This window comes from Lepisma saccharinum, chromosome 12 (genome assembly GCF_977018435.1).
Source record: "Lepisma saccharinum chromosome 12, izLepSacc3.1, whole genome shotgun sequence".
Lineage (NCBI taxonomy): Eukaryota > Metazoa > Arthropoda > Insecta > Zygentoma > Lepismatidae > Lepisma > Lepisma saccharinum.
Window position 1 is genome coordinate 63,948,207 of NC_139240.1, and position 17,678 is coordinate 63,965,884.

At 38.4% G+C, this 17,678-nt stretch overlaps 1 protein-coding gene across 1 annotated transcript in view; it reads right to left on the reverse strand.

The window, feature by feature from the left end:
* Window positions 1-577: 577 nt before the first annotated feature.
* LOC145996514 (serine protease inhibitor dipetalogastin-like) overlaps window positions 578-17,678 on the reverse strand; it is a 34,065-nt gene continuing 16,964 nt past the window's right edge. The window contains exons 7-10 of the mRNA XM_083133016.1: window positions 7,972-8,148; window positions 6,728-6,931; window positions 3,809-3,976; window positions 578-766 (exon numbers count right to left, since the gene is read on the reverse strand). Of these exons, the coding sequence (XP_082989142.1) occupies window positions 732-766; window positions 3,809-3,976; window positions 6,728-6,931; window positions 7,972-8,148 (584 nt within the window). The 3' untranslated portion in view covers window positions 578-731. The remainder of the gene's footprint in view (window positions 767-3,808; window positions 3,977-6,727; window positions 6,932-7,971; window positions 8,149-17,678) is intronic.

Sequence of the window (17,678 nt, forward strand, 5' to 3'; positions counted from 1 at the left end):
GACCCCATTCGACATTCTGTACGGAGAATATGTAATTTGGTAGTGATTTTTCAAGATGGCGTCCCTTTCATACTGTGAAACGAAATACAAAGAAAGCATGTTGAGGAATAGAATGCAAGCATTATTTTTGATGCTTGAACTTCACCCAGTTCTCACAACCGAACCCTAGGCCACCCATACAGTCAACCATATATATATATATATATATATATATATATATATATATATATATATATATATATATATATAAATCCACATCAGTTGCCCTTGCCGCCTGCTTCGACACATGGTTTAGCAGTAAATTGCTCCATTCATGAAAGTGTCTTCTTCTGTTCAGCAAACAAGCAACAGTTTTCACTTCTCCAATTGCACCTTTCACCTTGCACCTTTCTTTATCCTTCTCAGGACAGCAAGACGAAGAAGCGACCTACTATCTACCAAACATCATAGCTGGCTCAGGCTCACCCTGTCAGTGAAAGAGAACAGAGCAGAATGGAACTCCTGCTCTGACACTCTGAAAAAAGCTTTCTTCGTGAACTAGGAATTTTACACAATAAGAAAATATCGGAACTTGTTTCAAAACATTTTTTTTTATTACTTCAGTATTTGGAAACTAAAATTACACTTTTCTTGTAGGTTAAATTAATTCCAGTGCGTTCTTAAAGCAGTTCGTGCTCACTTATATGATTATAATATTGTGTTTCTTCCTGGCTTGCCTTCACGAAAGTATATTATGTACACTCTCCCAAGTATTTCTTCTTCAAGTCTGAAAAAGTAAAATCAGCTGGTGTGTTAAAAGCACTCACAATAGAAACACCGTTCTAATTACTAACGCTAATTTCCTTAAGAATTCAACAGTTCCTGCTGGCTATTTAAGTCTCTATTCGAAAGTAGAAAATTTAATAGAAAGGCTAGATGTTCAGCACCTAGGACAATTTATTTTGAAAAGTACCACATTTATAGATTAAGTTGGTCCTTGTGTACCTTCTTCTAGATCCCCTGACACGAACCCACTAGATTGGATCCAGTTCAAATAAAACAAGAGAGTATCAAATTTCAGCCAAAATGTGGTGAGTTTGTATTCTCTGAAGCCCTTGAAGTTATCAAGAATATTCCCTTTATTTAGCATGTACTGACACATTCTGTTGATTTCTATCATGATGTACATGGCCCAAAGCAGTTCTATACTACACGCGTCTTTGTCTTGCAATTCGAAGCAATTCTAGCTACTTTACTCTCAAGAATTCTTAAACCTTGAAGCTTTATTCCCACAGTAATAATTCTTTCACCTTTCCCTATCTCGAGCAAGATAAACCCATTGTTAACTATATTCATAAGTTTCCCTTAGGTTAACATATTGAATGTCCTTTAACACCATGTTTCTCAACAAGAATCCAAAGAACATTCTTTGTCTTTCTCCTAAGTGGTCTGCCCTCACTAATGTCCTTCAGAGGAAACATGTAGATCATGAGGTTTAGTATTTTGTAACCGTCTCTGCTCTCACGTTGTTTGAACATTTTCTTGTTGAAATTAGATCACAATGCAATATATTAGGGGTTCATATTTCGGAAACTTTCTTTTACTGAATCCGTTTTACAAGCCACGCAACTGCAGTATGTACTCATTATACACGGTGTCCAGGAATTATTGGACGATTTTATAATACTACAGTTCAGTGGCGTACGCAAGGAGGGGGTTTACGGGATTTAAACCCCTCCCTTGAGCTTTCAAAATATTATGAAAAATGCTGTAGAAAAAAATTAAAATTGCCAATTTATCACAGTCACAGATCTGCGACATTACTACTACTTCTTCTTCTTCTACTACTACTACTAATAATAATTAATAATAATAATTTGAATTATTATTCCCATGCAGCACAGAGAAAAGCACAGCGTTCCAAACACATGCGTCTTTCAGGGTGAATTCCTTGAAAATAAACAGAAATCCTGAAAATAAAATATGACGGCAACTAAGATTTAAAAGAGAAAAAAATGTTTTGTATCTCAGCTGCAACAATGTTCAATGAACATGTATTTTTGTATTTTTTGTGTGAACAATGAGCATTAGCTAAAGAAAGTTCTTGGTTCGTTGTAAGCGGCTAATATATAGACAAAGGCTAGGCAGACAAGAATACACTGTAACCAGTCCGCCTTTCCATTGTTTACTGCGGCACGTTTGAATTTCTGAATTCAATTTACAACAATCTTAACTATTGTAAAATGTTTTGTTGGTAAGAACAGCGAGACAATCTAGATGTGCATTATGAGGGACATTTATGCGGGGACAAAGCGGGAAAAATTACAACCAATTGCAGGAATCGATCACGGATCTTCTGCATAGTTGTCAGATGCCCTAACGACCAGACTACCGCAGCTCCTGGGATGAGTTTGATACTTTAATTATTGTAATATATTTTCTTGTTTTTATGGATTTTCTTAATCCTTAAAATGTCTCACCTCGTTGAGTAGAGAATTATTTCGTAACAAAGAAACAAAAAAATGCTCATAGAATTTGTTAAAAATCAAATCACTGGAAACTAATTTCGGTCTATTGATTTCATAAATACTTTATTTATGTAGATCTCTACTACTTAATAGTAGTAGTGGTATTAGTAGTATTATTTGTAGTAAATCAACTAATTAGTTAATTATAAGTATTATTAATTAATTATGAGTATTATTATTTAATTAAAGTATAATAAAACAATGATAATGTGAATTTGGATAAAGTTTTGGAAATCACCCCCCGGCCTTTGATGAAATCCTGCGTACGCTACTGCTACAGTTTCACTAATAGATTGATTGAATTGTTGTTTTAAGTCCACTTTATGCACAGTAAGGCTAATCGGGACTGCACCTACAGTTTAAAGTGGGATCCGAACCACTGTGCCATGTGCCTCCACCATGTTTGAAGGATGTGTGTCCCACGTCTGACACGGCAGATGTCCAGGCAGTATTTTCATTCTCGCCAAACCCTCCCAAGCATGTCTTGTGTGACGTTCCCGATGGCGATGTTGATGCACCTTCGCAATTCTGACAGAGTCTGTGGAAGATGAGGAACGTAAACATTGTCTGTGACGAAACCCCACAGGAAGAATCGTTCACTGTGACGGCCAGTGACCGAAGAAACCGCCATCGGAGACGTCACACACAACATGCTTGAGAAGGTTTGGTGAGAATGGGAGTACTGCCCTGCCACACGTTGAGAGAACGTCGAATGCATTTAAAGTTTGTTTAAAACTTCAAATCTTCCTCTTTAAAATGATGCTAATGTCATGTCTGTCTCTTCAATATTAGTGAAACTGTAGTATTATAAAATCGTCCAATAGTTTGTCGACACGGCGTATATGTCTATGGAAGATGAAACAAATTCAAATTTGAGAGTTTTTTATTGTTTTCTGTCTCAGTTTTGTACTATAGGCTTATAGTATATTTGAGTGCCTGTCTGCTTGTAACATTCCGCTCTGTTCCTGACGTCATGTTTTCTTCTCACACCAGCCACAACAGAGATAACGAGCTGAATATGCACCCGAAAAGAAAACGTTGGCGTCCCGATTTTGTAAATTTACAGGCAGACTATAACATTTTAAGGGTTGAACACTGTAAATGTAAGTAACTTCTCACAGTGTATGTGGTTCTTCAAAGAGGCAAAGTAATTTATCTTGGTAAAAATGTTTTTTTTCCATATTGTGATCTGCTGGTTCGAGCTCAGGTAATGCCTTCTTAAATGTTGAAATAAACCTAAATTATTTTTGTATCCCACTGTAGTTAAAACAAGGAAGTGATAGATGGGAGTATATACATACCAGGGGCGATGTTATTTTTGACGCACCAGAACGCTAGTTCGTTCACGTAGGTTACCCCATCTGTACCACATATCGGGAATTTGATGTGGAGGAAATGATCCAATGGAATCATCCCAGCACAAGGGTTGTCATCGGTTGTACATGATCCATAGTGTCGTTTGCTGATTACTGAAATGTAAAATAAGGACAACGAAAATTCAACACTTTACGTGGGTGAATGCTGTTAGTAGTTACATTGTTTTGCTTTGTTCTGTATATGACCAACTAAAAATTACAAATGCCTGAGAAATACGACGTTAGGAACCATATTATATGTGAATTTCATAATACATATTTTACATATTTTGAGCTTTATTACACATTTCCCATTTCCATTACATAAAAGGAGGTATTTGCTCCATATTTCTGTTTTTCCTGATTAAGGAGCTACAATTGTGGGATAAAGTTTCGAACTTTGATTTATCCGAAAATCAAAAACAAAAAATAAAGAATGAATTCTCAAAATGTATTAGTTGTTTACTGTGGATCACATTATCATGGTATGGACTGACACAGAAGCTCTTTTTTATTTTTAAGAAATAATGTATTGTAGCATTAAATGCATACTTTATTTCTGTCTCTTTGTTATACTTTATTTCTGTCTGTTTTGTTCTTTACATTGTAGAAATTTGAATGCATCTTTCGCGGTGAAAAATATCCGGCCACACTGTACTCAAAACATTTGCCATTATCACGTTATCAGTGTATCATATTACGAATTTGCCAATATAATTCATTACAATTATATTATTTCAAGAAAACGTCTTTATATTTAATAATGTTGAGAAATTAATTTAGCATAATTACGTTTCTTTACTGCAGGTAACCTAAAAAAACAGCACAGAAATGAGAAAGAACAAATTAGTTGTTTAGGCGGCTTACAAACATGTATGTTCGTTATTCAGAAACAACGGTGTGTTATGTAGGTAGAAGATAGTATCGGTTGAATCATTCTAATGGGACCTTTGAGTTTTTTTAAACCGTTCATGTCAAATAAAAAGTGGATCGTACCTTTGGGTACGATTAGAAATGTTGCCTCCACCAATAGTAATAATAATTAATACTGATGCACATTGATCCAACACAACTGTTCTACAAAGCCTCTATCATACGTCATCGGTAAGGTGTTATTTTAATGTAGTAATCAATCAAATTGTGGTAAATCATTAGTTTAAGTTACCGCGTGTTATTGTTACATTGCAACCAAGGAAGACATTTAGTCTTTGGGATTTATAGAAAATGTTGGAGATTATGATTTTTCACACTGCAACATCTTGAGGACAGGCTACATATTCAGATTTATTTTGTTTATGTATTAGCCTGCATCTATAAATTTGTACAAGGTTCCGACTTAATACAACAAGCTTTTCCAGTTTTGTAGAATACAGGGTGAACAGAAACTATAGGGACAAACTTCAGAAGGTGTTTCCTGACAGGTAAAGGAACAAAAAAGTTTATATCAACATATGTCCGGAAATGGACGGTGAGCCTGCAATAAAGCAATTAGTACCGGTACACATTACATGGCATGACTTTCATCCATGTTACAACAGGTGTTCAAAGTGGTCTCCATGGGATGCAATGCAAGCGTCCACACGTACTATCATGGATTGCCTCACTCATTCGAATGTTCCAGCCTGTACCCGAACAGCGTCACAGGTTACACGGACACGCTCTTCAAGGGTCTGCACATCAGGAACTGGCTCAGCATACACAACACTTTTCAGATGTCCCCACAAGGAAAAATCAAGGGAGTTTAATTCCGGCGATCGAGCGGGCCATGCCACAGGGTCTCCTCGTCCGATCCATCTTCTGGGGAAGATGATGTTGAGGTGTTGACGAAGAATAATGCGAAAGTGGGGTGGCGCTATATCATCCATCGGCCACATTACCTGTCGAATTGCCAAAGGCACATTCTGAAGCAAGAGAGGCAGAGTGTTCTGCAGGAATTCCAGATACGTCTGTCCGTTAAGGCGTTGTGGAAGAACAAATGGTCGAAGTAGGTGGTCGCCAATAATCCCTGGCCAATCATTGATGCTGAACCGTTGCTGATGGGACGATTCAACCATTCCCGAGGATTGGCTGTTGCCCACAGATGACGATTGTGTAGGTTGATGATGCCATCTCTACCAAAGGTCGCTTCATCGGCGAAGAGGACTGACGACAAAAATACCAATATGGTGGTGGCCTGTTGCAAAAACCAGCGACAAAACCGTTCCCTTGGAGGAAAATCCGCTGCTGATAATCCCTGCACGCGTTGCAGGTGATAGGGATATTAACGGTTTTCATGTAGGATACACAACAACGTCGCTTGGCTTAAATCATGCTGGCGGGCCACTTGTACTGGGGTTGTTCTCAATATTGTGTAGCACATGTTCCTCCAGATCTGGTGTACGCACATGCCGCGGCCGTCCTCCATGGTTGCCTGTATGAAAGGCCCCGTGGTGCTGTCTGTCCGGGTACGTGGCTCGACAAATCCGTGCGGCCTCTCGACCGTTTCCATCTACTTGGCTACGAAATCCATCTCGGCTTGTTCCTGGTATGAATAACGGACCATGGTTCTTCGACGTAGCTCTAATCACACAATCTACAACATAAAAAACAAACTGTGAGTGGTGTTATGAGAGGGTGAGTCGTTCTTCGGTGCCATCTACCTTGGCAAATATGCGTTTCCGAACATATGTTCATATGAACTTTTTTGTTCCTTTTCTGTCAGGAATCACCTCCTGAAGTTTGTCCCTATAGTTTCTGTTCACCCTGTATAATTGAGATATAATTTATCTCAAAAATATTTTGATGATTAGAAGCCTGGTTTCGACTTAGAAGCTATAGTAAATCTGCATTTAATTTACTGTTTGCACAGTTTAGTCTGCAAATTACCTGCTACGTCACTGGATCTTGAGCACTCGAGGTGAGTTCCGTTGTCGTACGTTATACCATTGCTTCCACAAATAGACCACGAGCTGCTGTCTCTGTCGTCATACACATAGGGGATATCTTCAATGGTGATATTCCTTTCGCACTTTTTGCTGAAGCTCTTGGTGCCATCCTGTTTACATCCTCCTGGTTTGGACATCATCAAACCTACAATTATTAATAGTGTATAATTTCAAGACTGCAATGTAAAGATGAATCGAAATTGCATTTAGGAAATTGTACATAGGACAATTGTCTGTAGGACAATATACATTGGAATAAATATCAGTGTTTTGTTGACTACTTTCTCTTCATTTGTATCTTTCAAAGCTATTTTAAGTTTTTTTCAGAATAGCTAGATTTATTTAAAAGTGACTTTCAGAGTGATTGAGCAGAATTGAAATGAACACTTTCTGATTCAGCATAATCTTTAGTAAATTGAATCCGTTTCTATCTCTTGAAAGAGCAGTTATATTGATACACAAGAGATTCAGTTTTACATACCTTAGAATGTTTGAGAAAGTTACCGTCATAGTTTAACTACTTCAATTTGTATTCGGTCTGCCTTCTTCTGTGTTTACTGAATTCACTTCATTTTTTACTTCTGTGTACACGAATGAAAACTAAAGTATTTGCCTTGCAAGACGAGAAAATGCCTTGTATACGTCTTGCAAAAGCAAAATCCAATTTCGAAGAGACAAAATACACAATTTAATAAAGTTAACAATGGAAGGATAAGTATCCTGGAAAAATATTTGTGTAAGGGAATAAACATATCGTAAGTTTTTTTAAAAAACATTTACGTTACATAGCAGTATATTTTCTTTCAATGATACGAATTTGCACTTGAATCTAAGATTGGGAGTCATTTCGCCCTCAAAGGTGAAATTTTAATTCGTTTAATTCTGACGACAGACGCATCGATACGTTTTACAAAGATTAAACTGATCCAAAATCCGAAAGTAAATTAATATTTTTAATAAATACATAATGTCCGAAATATTTTTTAACCAATTTGCGCCCAAAATCAGAAAAGTAAATTACTCGCATATAGCTGAAACCTGACATTTTACTATTCAACAATAGTTGACTAGTTGCCTAGTTTGGTGAGTAAATGTTTGACCTTAGTAGCAAAACTGCTCCTAATCTCTAAGTTGAGTTTCAAACTCCAAAACCATAGCATAATAAGACGTTTGTCAAGTATGTACCTTCGTTCTGCAATGATTCACAATGTAGTTTGTATATATTTCTATAAGTTTCTCCATTTGACCCACACACGGGGCAATCCATCAGAAGCGAGTTGTGCAGATCGCAGGAGTCCTTAGGATCTTCCGGTAGTTTCGTTTCGTTGGGTCTGCAACAACCGCCATGGAGAATCGTCAAATCTGAAAAAGCAATCGCAGAGATTTTCTTTCATTCCACGTATTATTTTTCACAAAAATCGTATATACTTGATTAGCATGCATTGTATAATCGATGGGTGTTAGTTTATCGGAAGTCAAGGATTATATTAGAATCATACGGCTTTGAGGACAGTACCAAAGATTTATGCGTTTACATTACTATTTAAGAAAAACCCAATATGCTAACCAAGGCTGTAATTCATTTTATTATAAAACATAAACTAAACGTAACGTTTCAACCTTCTAGCAAGGTCTTCTTCAGACTCTGCACCAAGTACAAATGTAACAAGGTACAAAAACAGGACGATATATATACATAAACATTACTCCCCTCCAGACTATTAGGAAGTTGTTCTGGAACATTCTAGCAGGTGGCTTTCCCTTGTCAACGGTACTTCCACCTAAAAGGCTAAACATATTTTCATCTAGAATGTGGTTGGACTCTTTATCTCACGCTCTCTTTCCTTCATCGTAAGAATAGCGAAGAATGCAAACAAGAAAAAGGAAAACAGAGAAGAGGAAGAGATTATCTACGAAGTGAAATGTAAAGAATGTCAGAATGTGTACATGGGAGAAACGAAAAAGAGGCTGAAAGACAGGTTGAAACAACATAGGCATGATGTACGACTTGAGAGAGAGAGAAATGCGATATTTAAACACACGAGAGAAACAGGAGATGACATAGAGTGGGATGAGGCTAAGCAGATAGGAAGGGAGAAGAGAATGATAGTGAGAAAATGGAAGGAAGTCAAGGAAATAGAGAATAAAGGTGAAGAAGACACAATGAACTGGAATGGGGGACTGAAGTTAAACAAAGAATGGAAGAAGGTGTTAGAAAGAGTGGAAAGGACAAGAGAGAAAGAGGAGAGGAGAAGGAAGAAAAATGAAGGAAAAAGAGCGTGAGATATAAACCCCAACAACATTCTAGATGGAAATATGTTTAGCCTTTTAGGTGAAAGTACAGTTGACAAGGGAAAGCTGCGACGGACTAAATACAATTAGATTAAATTTATTAGATTGAACCCAACAACCACGACTCAATAACTGAGTCTCGACGATCCTGAAACGTTGAATATGTCATTGGTTTGAATTTATTTATTTTGATACACTTTGCCTAGTAACGCTGGTGACGCGTACAGATCGCTGGAGATTAAAATTTTATACCTTCGGATTTCAAATAGGATTTCAAATAATTTACAACTAACAATAACCCCTTTTCATAGCAACAGCATTAACCCAAATTACACATGTGAAATTCCCCCCTTCTGAAAGAGAAGAATTAATCATTTAAACATTTTCATAAACATCAAATACAAATGGAAGAAAATGTTTTAGCACGTAAATACGAACACCAGAAACAGTAAACTTGTTTATTGTTTTCAATTTAACACATGTCCTTGTGCATAAGGAAACCGCGAGAAAATCGGGTCTCAAACAAAGGAATTTACAATTCAACTGCGCACAACGGTCAGAGCCATCTAGCGATTCTTCGCGTAACTATTAAAGCAACAAAGTTTTCATATTGCATAGGCATTCCACCTATCGTGAATTCTTTGCACTAGACGAGTTCATCGTCTTTAGACCTGAGTTGGGCTATTTTACCCAAGCAAAACACACACGAAACTTAAGTTTCCAGTATACCTTATGACAGTTCGTCATAAATGGCGCCCAACATAGGGCTGAACCCTCACATAATACTTTTGTTACAATACTAAAATTAGACTTTCATCAAATAAATATTCATATTATACATATTCACTAATATACATATTTGATATATACAGACATATTACTATATTGTTTACAATATGATACATCCCGGATCACCAACTCTGGTGACTCCAACATTCTCCAGAAAGAAGGAACCCCGCATGTGTTTTGGCGTCTTGCAGAACATAGTGGCTTGTATATTTTTGGTTGGAGCAGGAAACAAATGAATGCCTAGGCCCACCGCAACATTATACTTACTTGACTATTAGCCCGCCGCAAGCATAACCTAACTTGACCTCTACCGCATCATACCTGCCCCCACCCTCAAACTCAACAACACCCCCATGGAACTACCTAAACAACTCTTAATTCGATTCTGGAATCCTTCTATCTGAGCCAATAACTATTGTAAACGTTTCACCTTATTTTGGAGCAATCTGGAAGATTTCAGGCTCATCTCGCATGCTAGTACGCCGCATAAATTTCACCTACTTGGTCAACTCGCCCGCCGCAGGCTCAATCTCACTTTACCCATACGAGAAATTTTAACCTTGAGCTTCCCCTACCCCGCCTATATCTACACTGTCCTTAACTACCACGTCTGATTTACAGCTAAACCCCATCGTCTGTAGCATTTCATCCACACCTTCCAAATTCAAATCTAGTAATCTTTTCACCCACATTTTTACCTTGTCCCCTGAACAATTCCAAACTTTACAATTTTCTATCGACTGGTGATCCAATTTTTCTCCTGTCACACAATCTATCAATGAAAGCGTGGAATCTTTACTGTTCTTAACACAAAGATAAGGGCCGACAAAGAGGTCACAATATTTTCTTATCACCTTATCTCCGGTACCACTTAAGGTCTGATTCTTAACGAAGACTAGCTTACCCTCTTCCACTACAGGTTTAGCATCCATCTTAGCATTATATTGCTTCAATTTATTTTGCCTTTTACTAAGACTAGACAGATTCGCCATGACTAGCTTGTCATTCCACGTGACATTGTTAGCATCGACCCCCAGCGTCGGTATATCGGTCAAACTCTTTGTCATGTTTAATCTCAACTCCATTGGAGAATATCCTGTTTGTAACGAAATGGAACCATTCAGAAGGCGCAGAGCTTCAGGTACTTTTTCCGGCCATTTATTGTGATTGGAATTACAGAGTATTCTCATCAAACGGTTCAATTCCGAATGATAGCGCTCTACCCAATTTGAGCTCGGATGGTACACCGGAGTGTAAACAAGTTGTACCCCCCATGTTTTCATTGCATTCTGAAAAATTTTCGACTTAAATTGTGGCCCATTATCCGAAACTAACCTCTGAGGAATTCCCAAATGAACAAAGTACACTTTTGACAATTTATTCACGATGGTATTGGCATTGCTATTAACCACCGGGTATGCCACCAAATACCTTGTTGCTGCATCTAGAACCGTAAACAAAAACCTTTCTCGCTTAGGCCCTAGCGCAAACGGACCCTGCAGATCAATAAACAAAATCTCCCCCGGCATGTCTGTGAAATGAGACCTAGCAACAATTTTAGCCGGATGTTTATTCGGTTTTGTACGCTGACACAACTCACAGTTTTTTACATACGACTTAATATCAGATTTCATCCCTTGCCAGTAGAAAACCCGATATAAGTGAGATAAAGTTTTGGCAACTCCGAAGTGTCCCATGTCATCATGTCCAGCCACCAAAACTTTATTTATCAATTTGACTGGAATACATATCCTGTGACGCGAAACATCATGGAAGTCTTTAATATAAAGAACATCATCATTTAAGCAGTATGTTCGATTCCAAGATCTTGAGCGAGAATTGATCCTTTGACTTACCCCCTTAAGATGATCAATAATTTCTCTCAAACCCACGTCATCACTCTGTAAATCAATCAACTCCTCCTTGGTGAAAATCTTCTGATTTAAATGCGTAACTACAGAAATATTTACTAAAAATTGAGAATCAGGTGTATCTGGAAAGTTTCTACTAAGGGTATCTGCCAAGAGGTTGTCCGAACCCTTGCAATATTGCACCACGAAGGAATACTGTTGGATCTGTATAAACCATCTTGTCAGCCTGGCATTCCATGAATGTGCAGATTCTAACCACGTGAGTGATTTGTGGTCAGTGACAACAACAAATTGTCTACCCTTAAGAAATGTGGAAAATTTTTCGATCGTATATAGTATAGCCAAAACTTCGATCTCAGTTGACGTATACGACTTTTCGTATGTTCTAAGCAACCTGCTGACGAATCCTAAGGGTTTCATTTCCCCGTCAGTAATTTGGTAACAAAAGCCCCCTATCCCCACAAGAGATGCATCCGTTTGAATATAGAACGTTTTCTCAAAATCTGGAAAGTTAAGGGTCACTTCATGGACTACCAACGCCTTCAGGTGCATAAAAGCTTGTTCAGCTTGTGTGGTCCAATGCCACTTCGTCTTAAGTTTCACTAGTTCATATAACGGTTGTGCCACCATGGCATAATTAGGAATATACTTCGCTAACCAATTAAAACATCCTAGAACCCTTTGCAACTGTTTCAAGTTTTCAGGTTTGCGTAGGTTAACAATGCTTTCGACGTAGGAAGGATCTTTCTGGAAACCCTGTGTCGTGATTATGTGTCCCAAAAACTTAAACTCTTGCACTGCAAACCTACATTTTTCTAGCTTCAATGTAAAACCCGCGCATTTTAATCTTTCCAAGACCAGACTGACATGCCTTAGATGTGAATCAAAATCTTTAGATTTGATGATGATATCGTCTACGTACACCACAACAAAATCTAAAAATGATCCCAGTACCCTATTCATGACATCCACGAACACAGCCGTGCCGTTCACCGAACCAAACACAACTCTTTTAAATTGGTACAGAATACCCTCAAATGCAAATGCCGTGAATTTACGACTGTCAGTATGTAAAGATACTTGCCAATAAGCGTTTCCTAAGTCCAGCGAGGTGAAGAATTTACAGCCTAAAAATGAAGTCAACAGATCGTTAATCTTCATTGGCGTAAGTTGCATGAGTTTAACGTGTTGATTAACCTTTTTCAAATCTACACATAATCGTATTCCCCCATTTGGTTTGGGAACCACCAGTAGAGGCGAACGATATTCGGACTGTGAAAGCTCAATCACATCCCAAGCCAACATTTGGTTCAAATGATTCCTAACTTGATCCCTGTAAGCATAAGGAATGGGGTAATTCCTCGCCACGATTGGTTCAACAGTGTCCAATACCATCCGATGTTCGTACTCTCTACATAATCCCGGTATGTCAGTAAACATCTGTTCAAAGGCGCTTAAAATGTCTATGAATCGAGAATTTAAATTTTCTTCTAAGTTCAGCGAACCCTTCACTTTGTGCATGAAAGACGACTGTTCATTTGCTGAAAGATCTATATTCATTGAAACGTTCATCAAAGACAAGTCCGGTCCCAAAGAATCTACTTCTCTAAGAGGTGTGAACTTCAAAAGTGCTTTACCATTGGGAGTATGATAAAAGAAAGCATCTACGTCGAAGTTTAGTTCACCGTGAACCCCATATATCACATCTAAACCTAGCAATACGGGTACATTTAATTTTTTCACCACTAGAAACTGTACATAATAATCATGCCCCCCCAAATTGATCATCAATTTCGTGATTCCTTCAACAGATTTAGATCTCGAACCAGTATAATCCACTAATTTAATATTGGATGCTGGTTCCAATCTTGGTCTCGAGATCAAAGACGAAATCGATTTCCAAGTGTTAAATTCGAGGAGAGACACCTCGGCACCACTATCACATAGAGCATTAAAAACTTTACCTAATATGGCAATTTTAATCATAGCAGACGTATGTTGTTGGTAACCCACATTAACAGGTATAGTTGAATTCATTTCATCAAGAAAATCACTCTCCTCTCCCCACGTATCATTTATATTTACAAACTGTATAGCAGGAAATTTTACCTCACCCTCACCCCCTGCCCGTTGGTAAGAGCTCCTCTCCGGTTTTCCGAACTTGGACATTCCCTGGATGGCTCGTCCACCGCATGGATCTCAGCTTCAACTATGATTTGAGAGCCAGGCTCGGATACCCCTTGTCCTAACTTTCTTAAAATTCCCCTTTTCCTAAGGAAATTGAGAACCCGAGACATTCCTTCTCTGTTCCAATGTATTCGATCAACTTTTCCCCGCGAAGGATTTCCCAAATATTCTTCATAAAGGTCATATCGAATTTCACCTGAGCTATCAAAAAACAAAGAAGAGATATCGTGTACTTTGACATTTCTTGCATCATGAAACGAGGCTATGAAATCATTAATCCCTTTCCATTTGTGCCAGACATTGGAACTTTTGTTACGCATAATACGTGCTATGGGAGGTAGGGTCAACCAACTGATCTCCTTTGTCCTTCCTTTCAGCAATTCCAGCGTCTCCGACAAGTTGCACTTTATAGTTTCTTCCGTCTGGAAGTTAAGTATATCATTCGTACCTATCATGACTATCACTGAGTCAGCCAATTTTGAGCACGACTTTAACCTGCCGTTTAATTGCTCGGTAGTTTGTCCACTGACTGTTAATCCTATCCTGCGATTTCCTTGTTCATCGAAATTGAACTGATAATTACCAAACTTCTGAGCTACTCTGAGTAACATACTGTCGCCGATCAATTGTTTCCCTTCTATCAACGGTTGAATAGCACTTGTCTGTTGTTCTGCTCCCTTACTTCTTTGAGGTAACGCAGACGCAACCCTATTAACTGGAGGTTTATTCATGCCTAAACCCACATCACCTCCTACGATGTGAGTTGGTCTCCGTTTCCCAACAAGGAATCTTCGGCTGAATCTCTATTGTACTGAAAACGTCGTTTCGAATTGGGACTGAAATTTGTGTTCTTTCTAACGCTAGTGGGTGAAGTCTTTATTTCCCGCGACCCTGGTCTAAGTTTCTCTTCAGAGGCCTCAGAAGTGACTGAGACTTTGTTCACCCCACCCTTGAACCCTTTGCCTTTAGGAAGTGGAGCCACATCTCGTTTTACATTTACATCCTGTAAAGACTCATAGTTTTCTATTATGTGTATCGCCTCCGCGAAGGACGAAACATCCTGCATCACGATGTGTTCCCTCAACTTATAAGGCAAGAGCGTGCCAATTTGAGCCACGATATGAGAGTCCTCCGCCTTAGGTTGAATGGAACGTAACAACTTAAAGTTCCTCGAGAAGAATTGTAATACACTCTCCTCCGAGGTCCTTTGATAGGGCGAGTTCAATACCTTTGCAAGACAGGAGCTACGCCACCTGGAACTCTCGTAATGGTTAATGAATTCAGTTTTGAATAATTCGTAAGTGACTAAGTGAGCTTTCCTCTCCGAAAACCAAAGTTTCGCGCTATCCGTTAATAATTTCGGAACATACTTTATGTATTGCATCGAGTCTATACCATATAATTCTAACAGTTCCTCAACCTTTTCCAAAAATTCAGATGGAGTTATCGTGGTGATCAACCCATTGAATTTCGGAAATTTCAACAAGTCTTGAGGCTTTATGCTGTACACCTTGGTACGAACCGCGTCCTGATTCTGGTTACGATCAGACCGTTCTTTGACACCTTCTAACACCTTCCCCTCACTCTCGGCTTTTACTAGAGACCCCAAAACTTTAGCTCTTTTGTGCCTAGTCTTAATGTAGCTTTTCTTGCTGAAAGTGGAATTGACCTTCCACGGTTTTTCAGCATCAGATGTAGATTCGGTGCTCACCACATCATGACAAGGAAATGATTTAGTCCTGCTATTTTGCTTAACAGTAACAACGTCTGAGTCGTCCGTTGAGGTAGCTTTATCTACACAATCCACCCTTTCGAACCCAGACCCCAAACCCTTGAGACCCTTTTCATTCAATTGCTTGCCGCCACTGATTCGAAGATGTTGAGTAATACTAGAACCATCTTGTTCCCAGTTGGTCAGAACTTTACTGAACCTATCCATGGAGCTTTCAAGAGATTTCAATGTCACCATGACCTCCGTAGGCAACGTGTTAAGAACAGTAGTTCCCGAATCTACGTTCTGAGAGAATGTCTGTCCTACTGTCTGAGATGAAGAAGAACATTCCTTTTTCATCGCAGCTAACTCACTTTCATTGACAACTTTTCCAATTTGTGAGCTTGATGATATTTGATCTAAATTCCTATCCCTACTCCTTATCTTGTCTAACACTTTCTCTACAATTTGCCCTTCCAGTGACTTAATATCATTTGCCTTCTCAATTTTCATCTGATCCAAGGACTCATGCATTCCCAGAACTTCTGAATCCAACCTCTTTGCTAGTGCTTCATACTTTGCTTCCAACCCCTCAGCCCTATTCATACATTCTACCCTATATTGAGAGACCGACAACGTGAGATCATTTAAACCTTCACTTGTCTTTATAACATCTTGCTGCAGCTCTAATATGCATTTACTGGTGTCCTCTAGATCAGACTGCAGTTTACCCACTACCTTACTAGTATGAGCTGCAAGTTCTGTTTTGAGCAACTGATTGCTTTCATTAAGTTCTGATTTGAGCAACTGATTGCTTTCATTAAGTTCTGATTTGAGCAACTGATTGCTGTCTCTGAGTTCTGATTTGAGCAACTGATTGCTGTCTCTGAGTTCTGATTTGAGTTCTGATTTGAGTGACTCAGTGCATTCCTTGTTCCTTTCCTCACTCTGTTTAATAAAGGCGAACAAGGAATCTAATGTAACCGGTTCCTGCTCAGTTGCCATTATTAATATTAGCTTTAACAACAGCAATTAACCAACTAAAGATTAACCTACTTGAAACCCAACAAAAAATTCAATAACGCAACCCCTCTGCACTTGAGTCCTCGTAATCTTGCGACGGACTAAATACAATTAGATTAAATTTATTAGATTGAACCCAACAACCACGACTCAATAACTGAGTCTCGACGATCCTGAAACGTTGAATATGTCATTGGTTTGAATTTATTTATTTTGATACACTTTGCCTAGTAACGCTGGTGACGCGTACAGATCGCTGGAGATTAAAATTTTATACCTTCGGATTTCAAATAGGATTTCAAATAATTTACAACTAACAATAACCCCTTTTCATAGCAACAGCATTAACCCAAATTACACATGTGAAATTCCCCCCTTCTGAAAGAGAAGAATTAATCATTTAAACATTTTCATAAACATCAAATACAAATGGAAGAAAATGTTTTAGCACGTAAATACGAACACCAGAAACAGTAAACTTGTTTATTGTTTTCAATTTAACACATATTTCCTGCGTATGAAAGCATCGACAATTTGTGCTTATTAAGTTAAGAGACATAAAATAAGAACTGTCGATAGATGAACGTAAATTTACCCATCAAAGTCATTTAACATGCACCATTAATACCATATAAGGAATTACAAAAGTCCTAATTACTTCTTATTTTGACATTGAACCAATTTTGGAACATGTTCCTAGTATATTTTGACTAGAGCTGTGCGTTTCTTGCACGAAAATAAATCGTTTTACGTGTGCACAGAGCCCTTATCAGACATGGCGTCGATGGCCATTTTGTCGATAACGCATGGTCTGTGACGTGTACTAGTACCGTTTCCCGTAAAATTCAACACACGCGGGATAGCTATCTCATAAACAACTTTGCTTAACCGTTGTAAACACGATCTTCGAGAATTTTCTTTCTCTCAAAGTCACTTAAGATAATTTATTTCCTCACCTGGTGTGTCGGGAACGACGAGTCCAGTACGCACGAGTCCACTCTTACCTCCCTCTTCCCGAG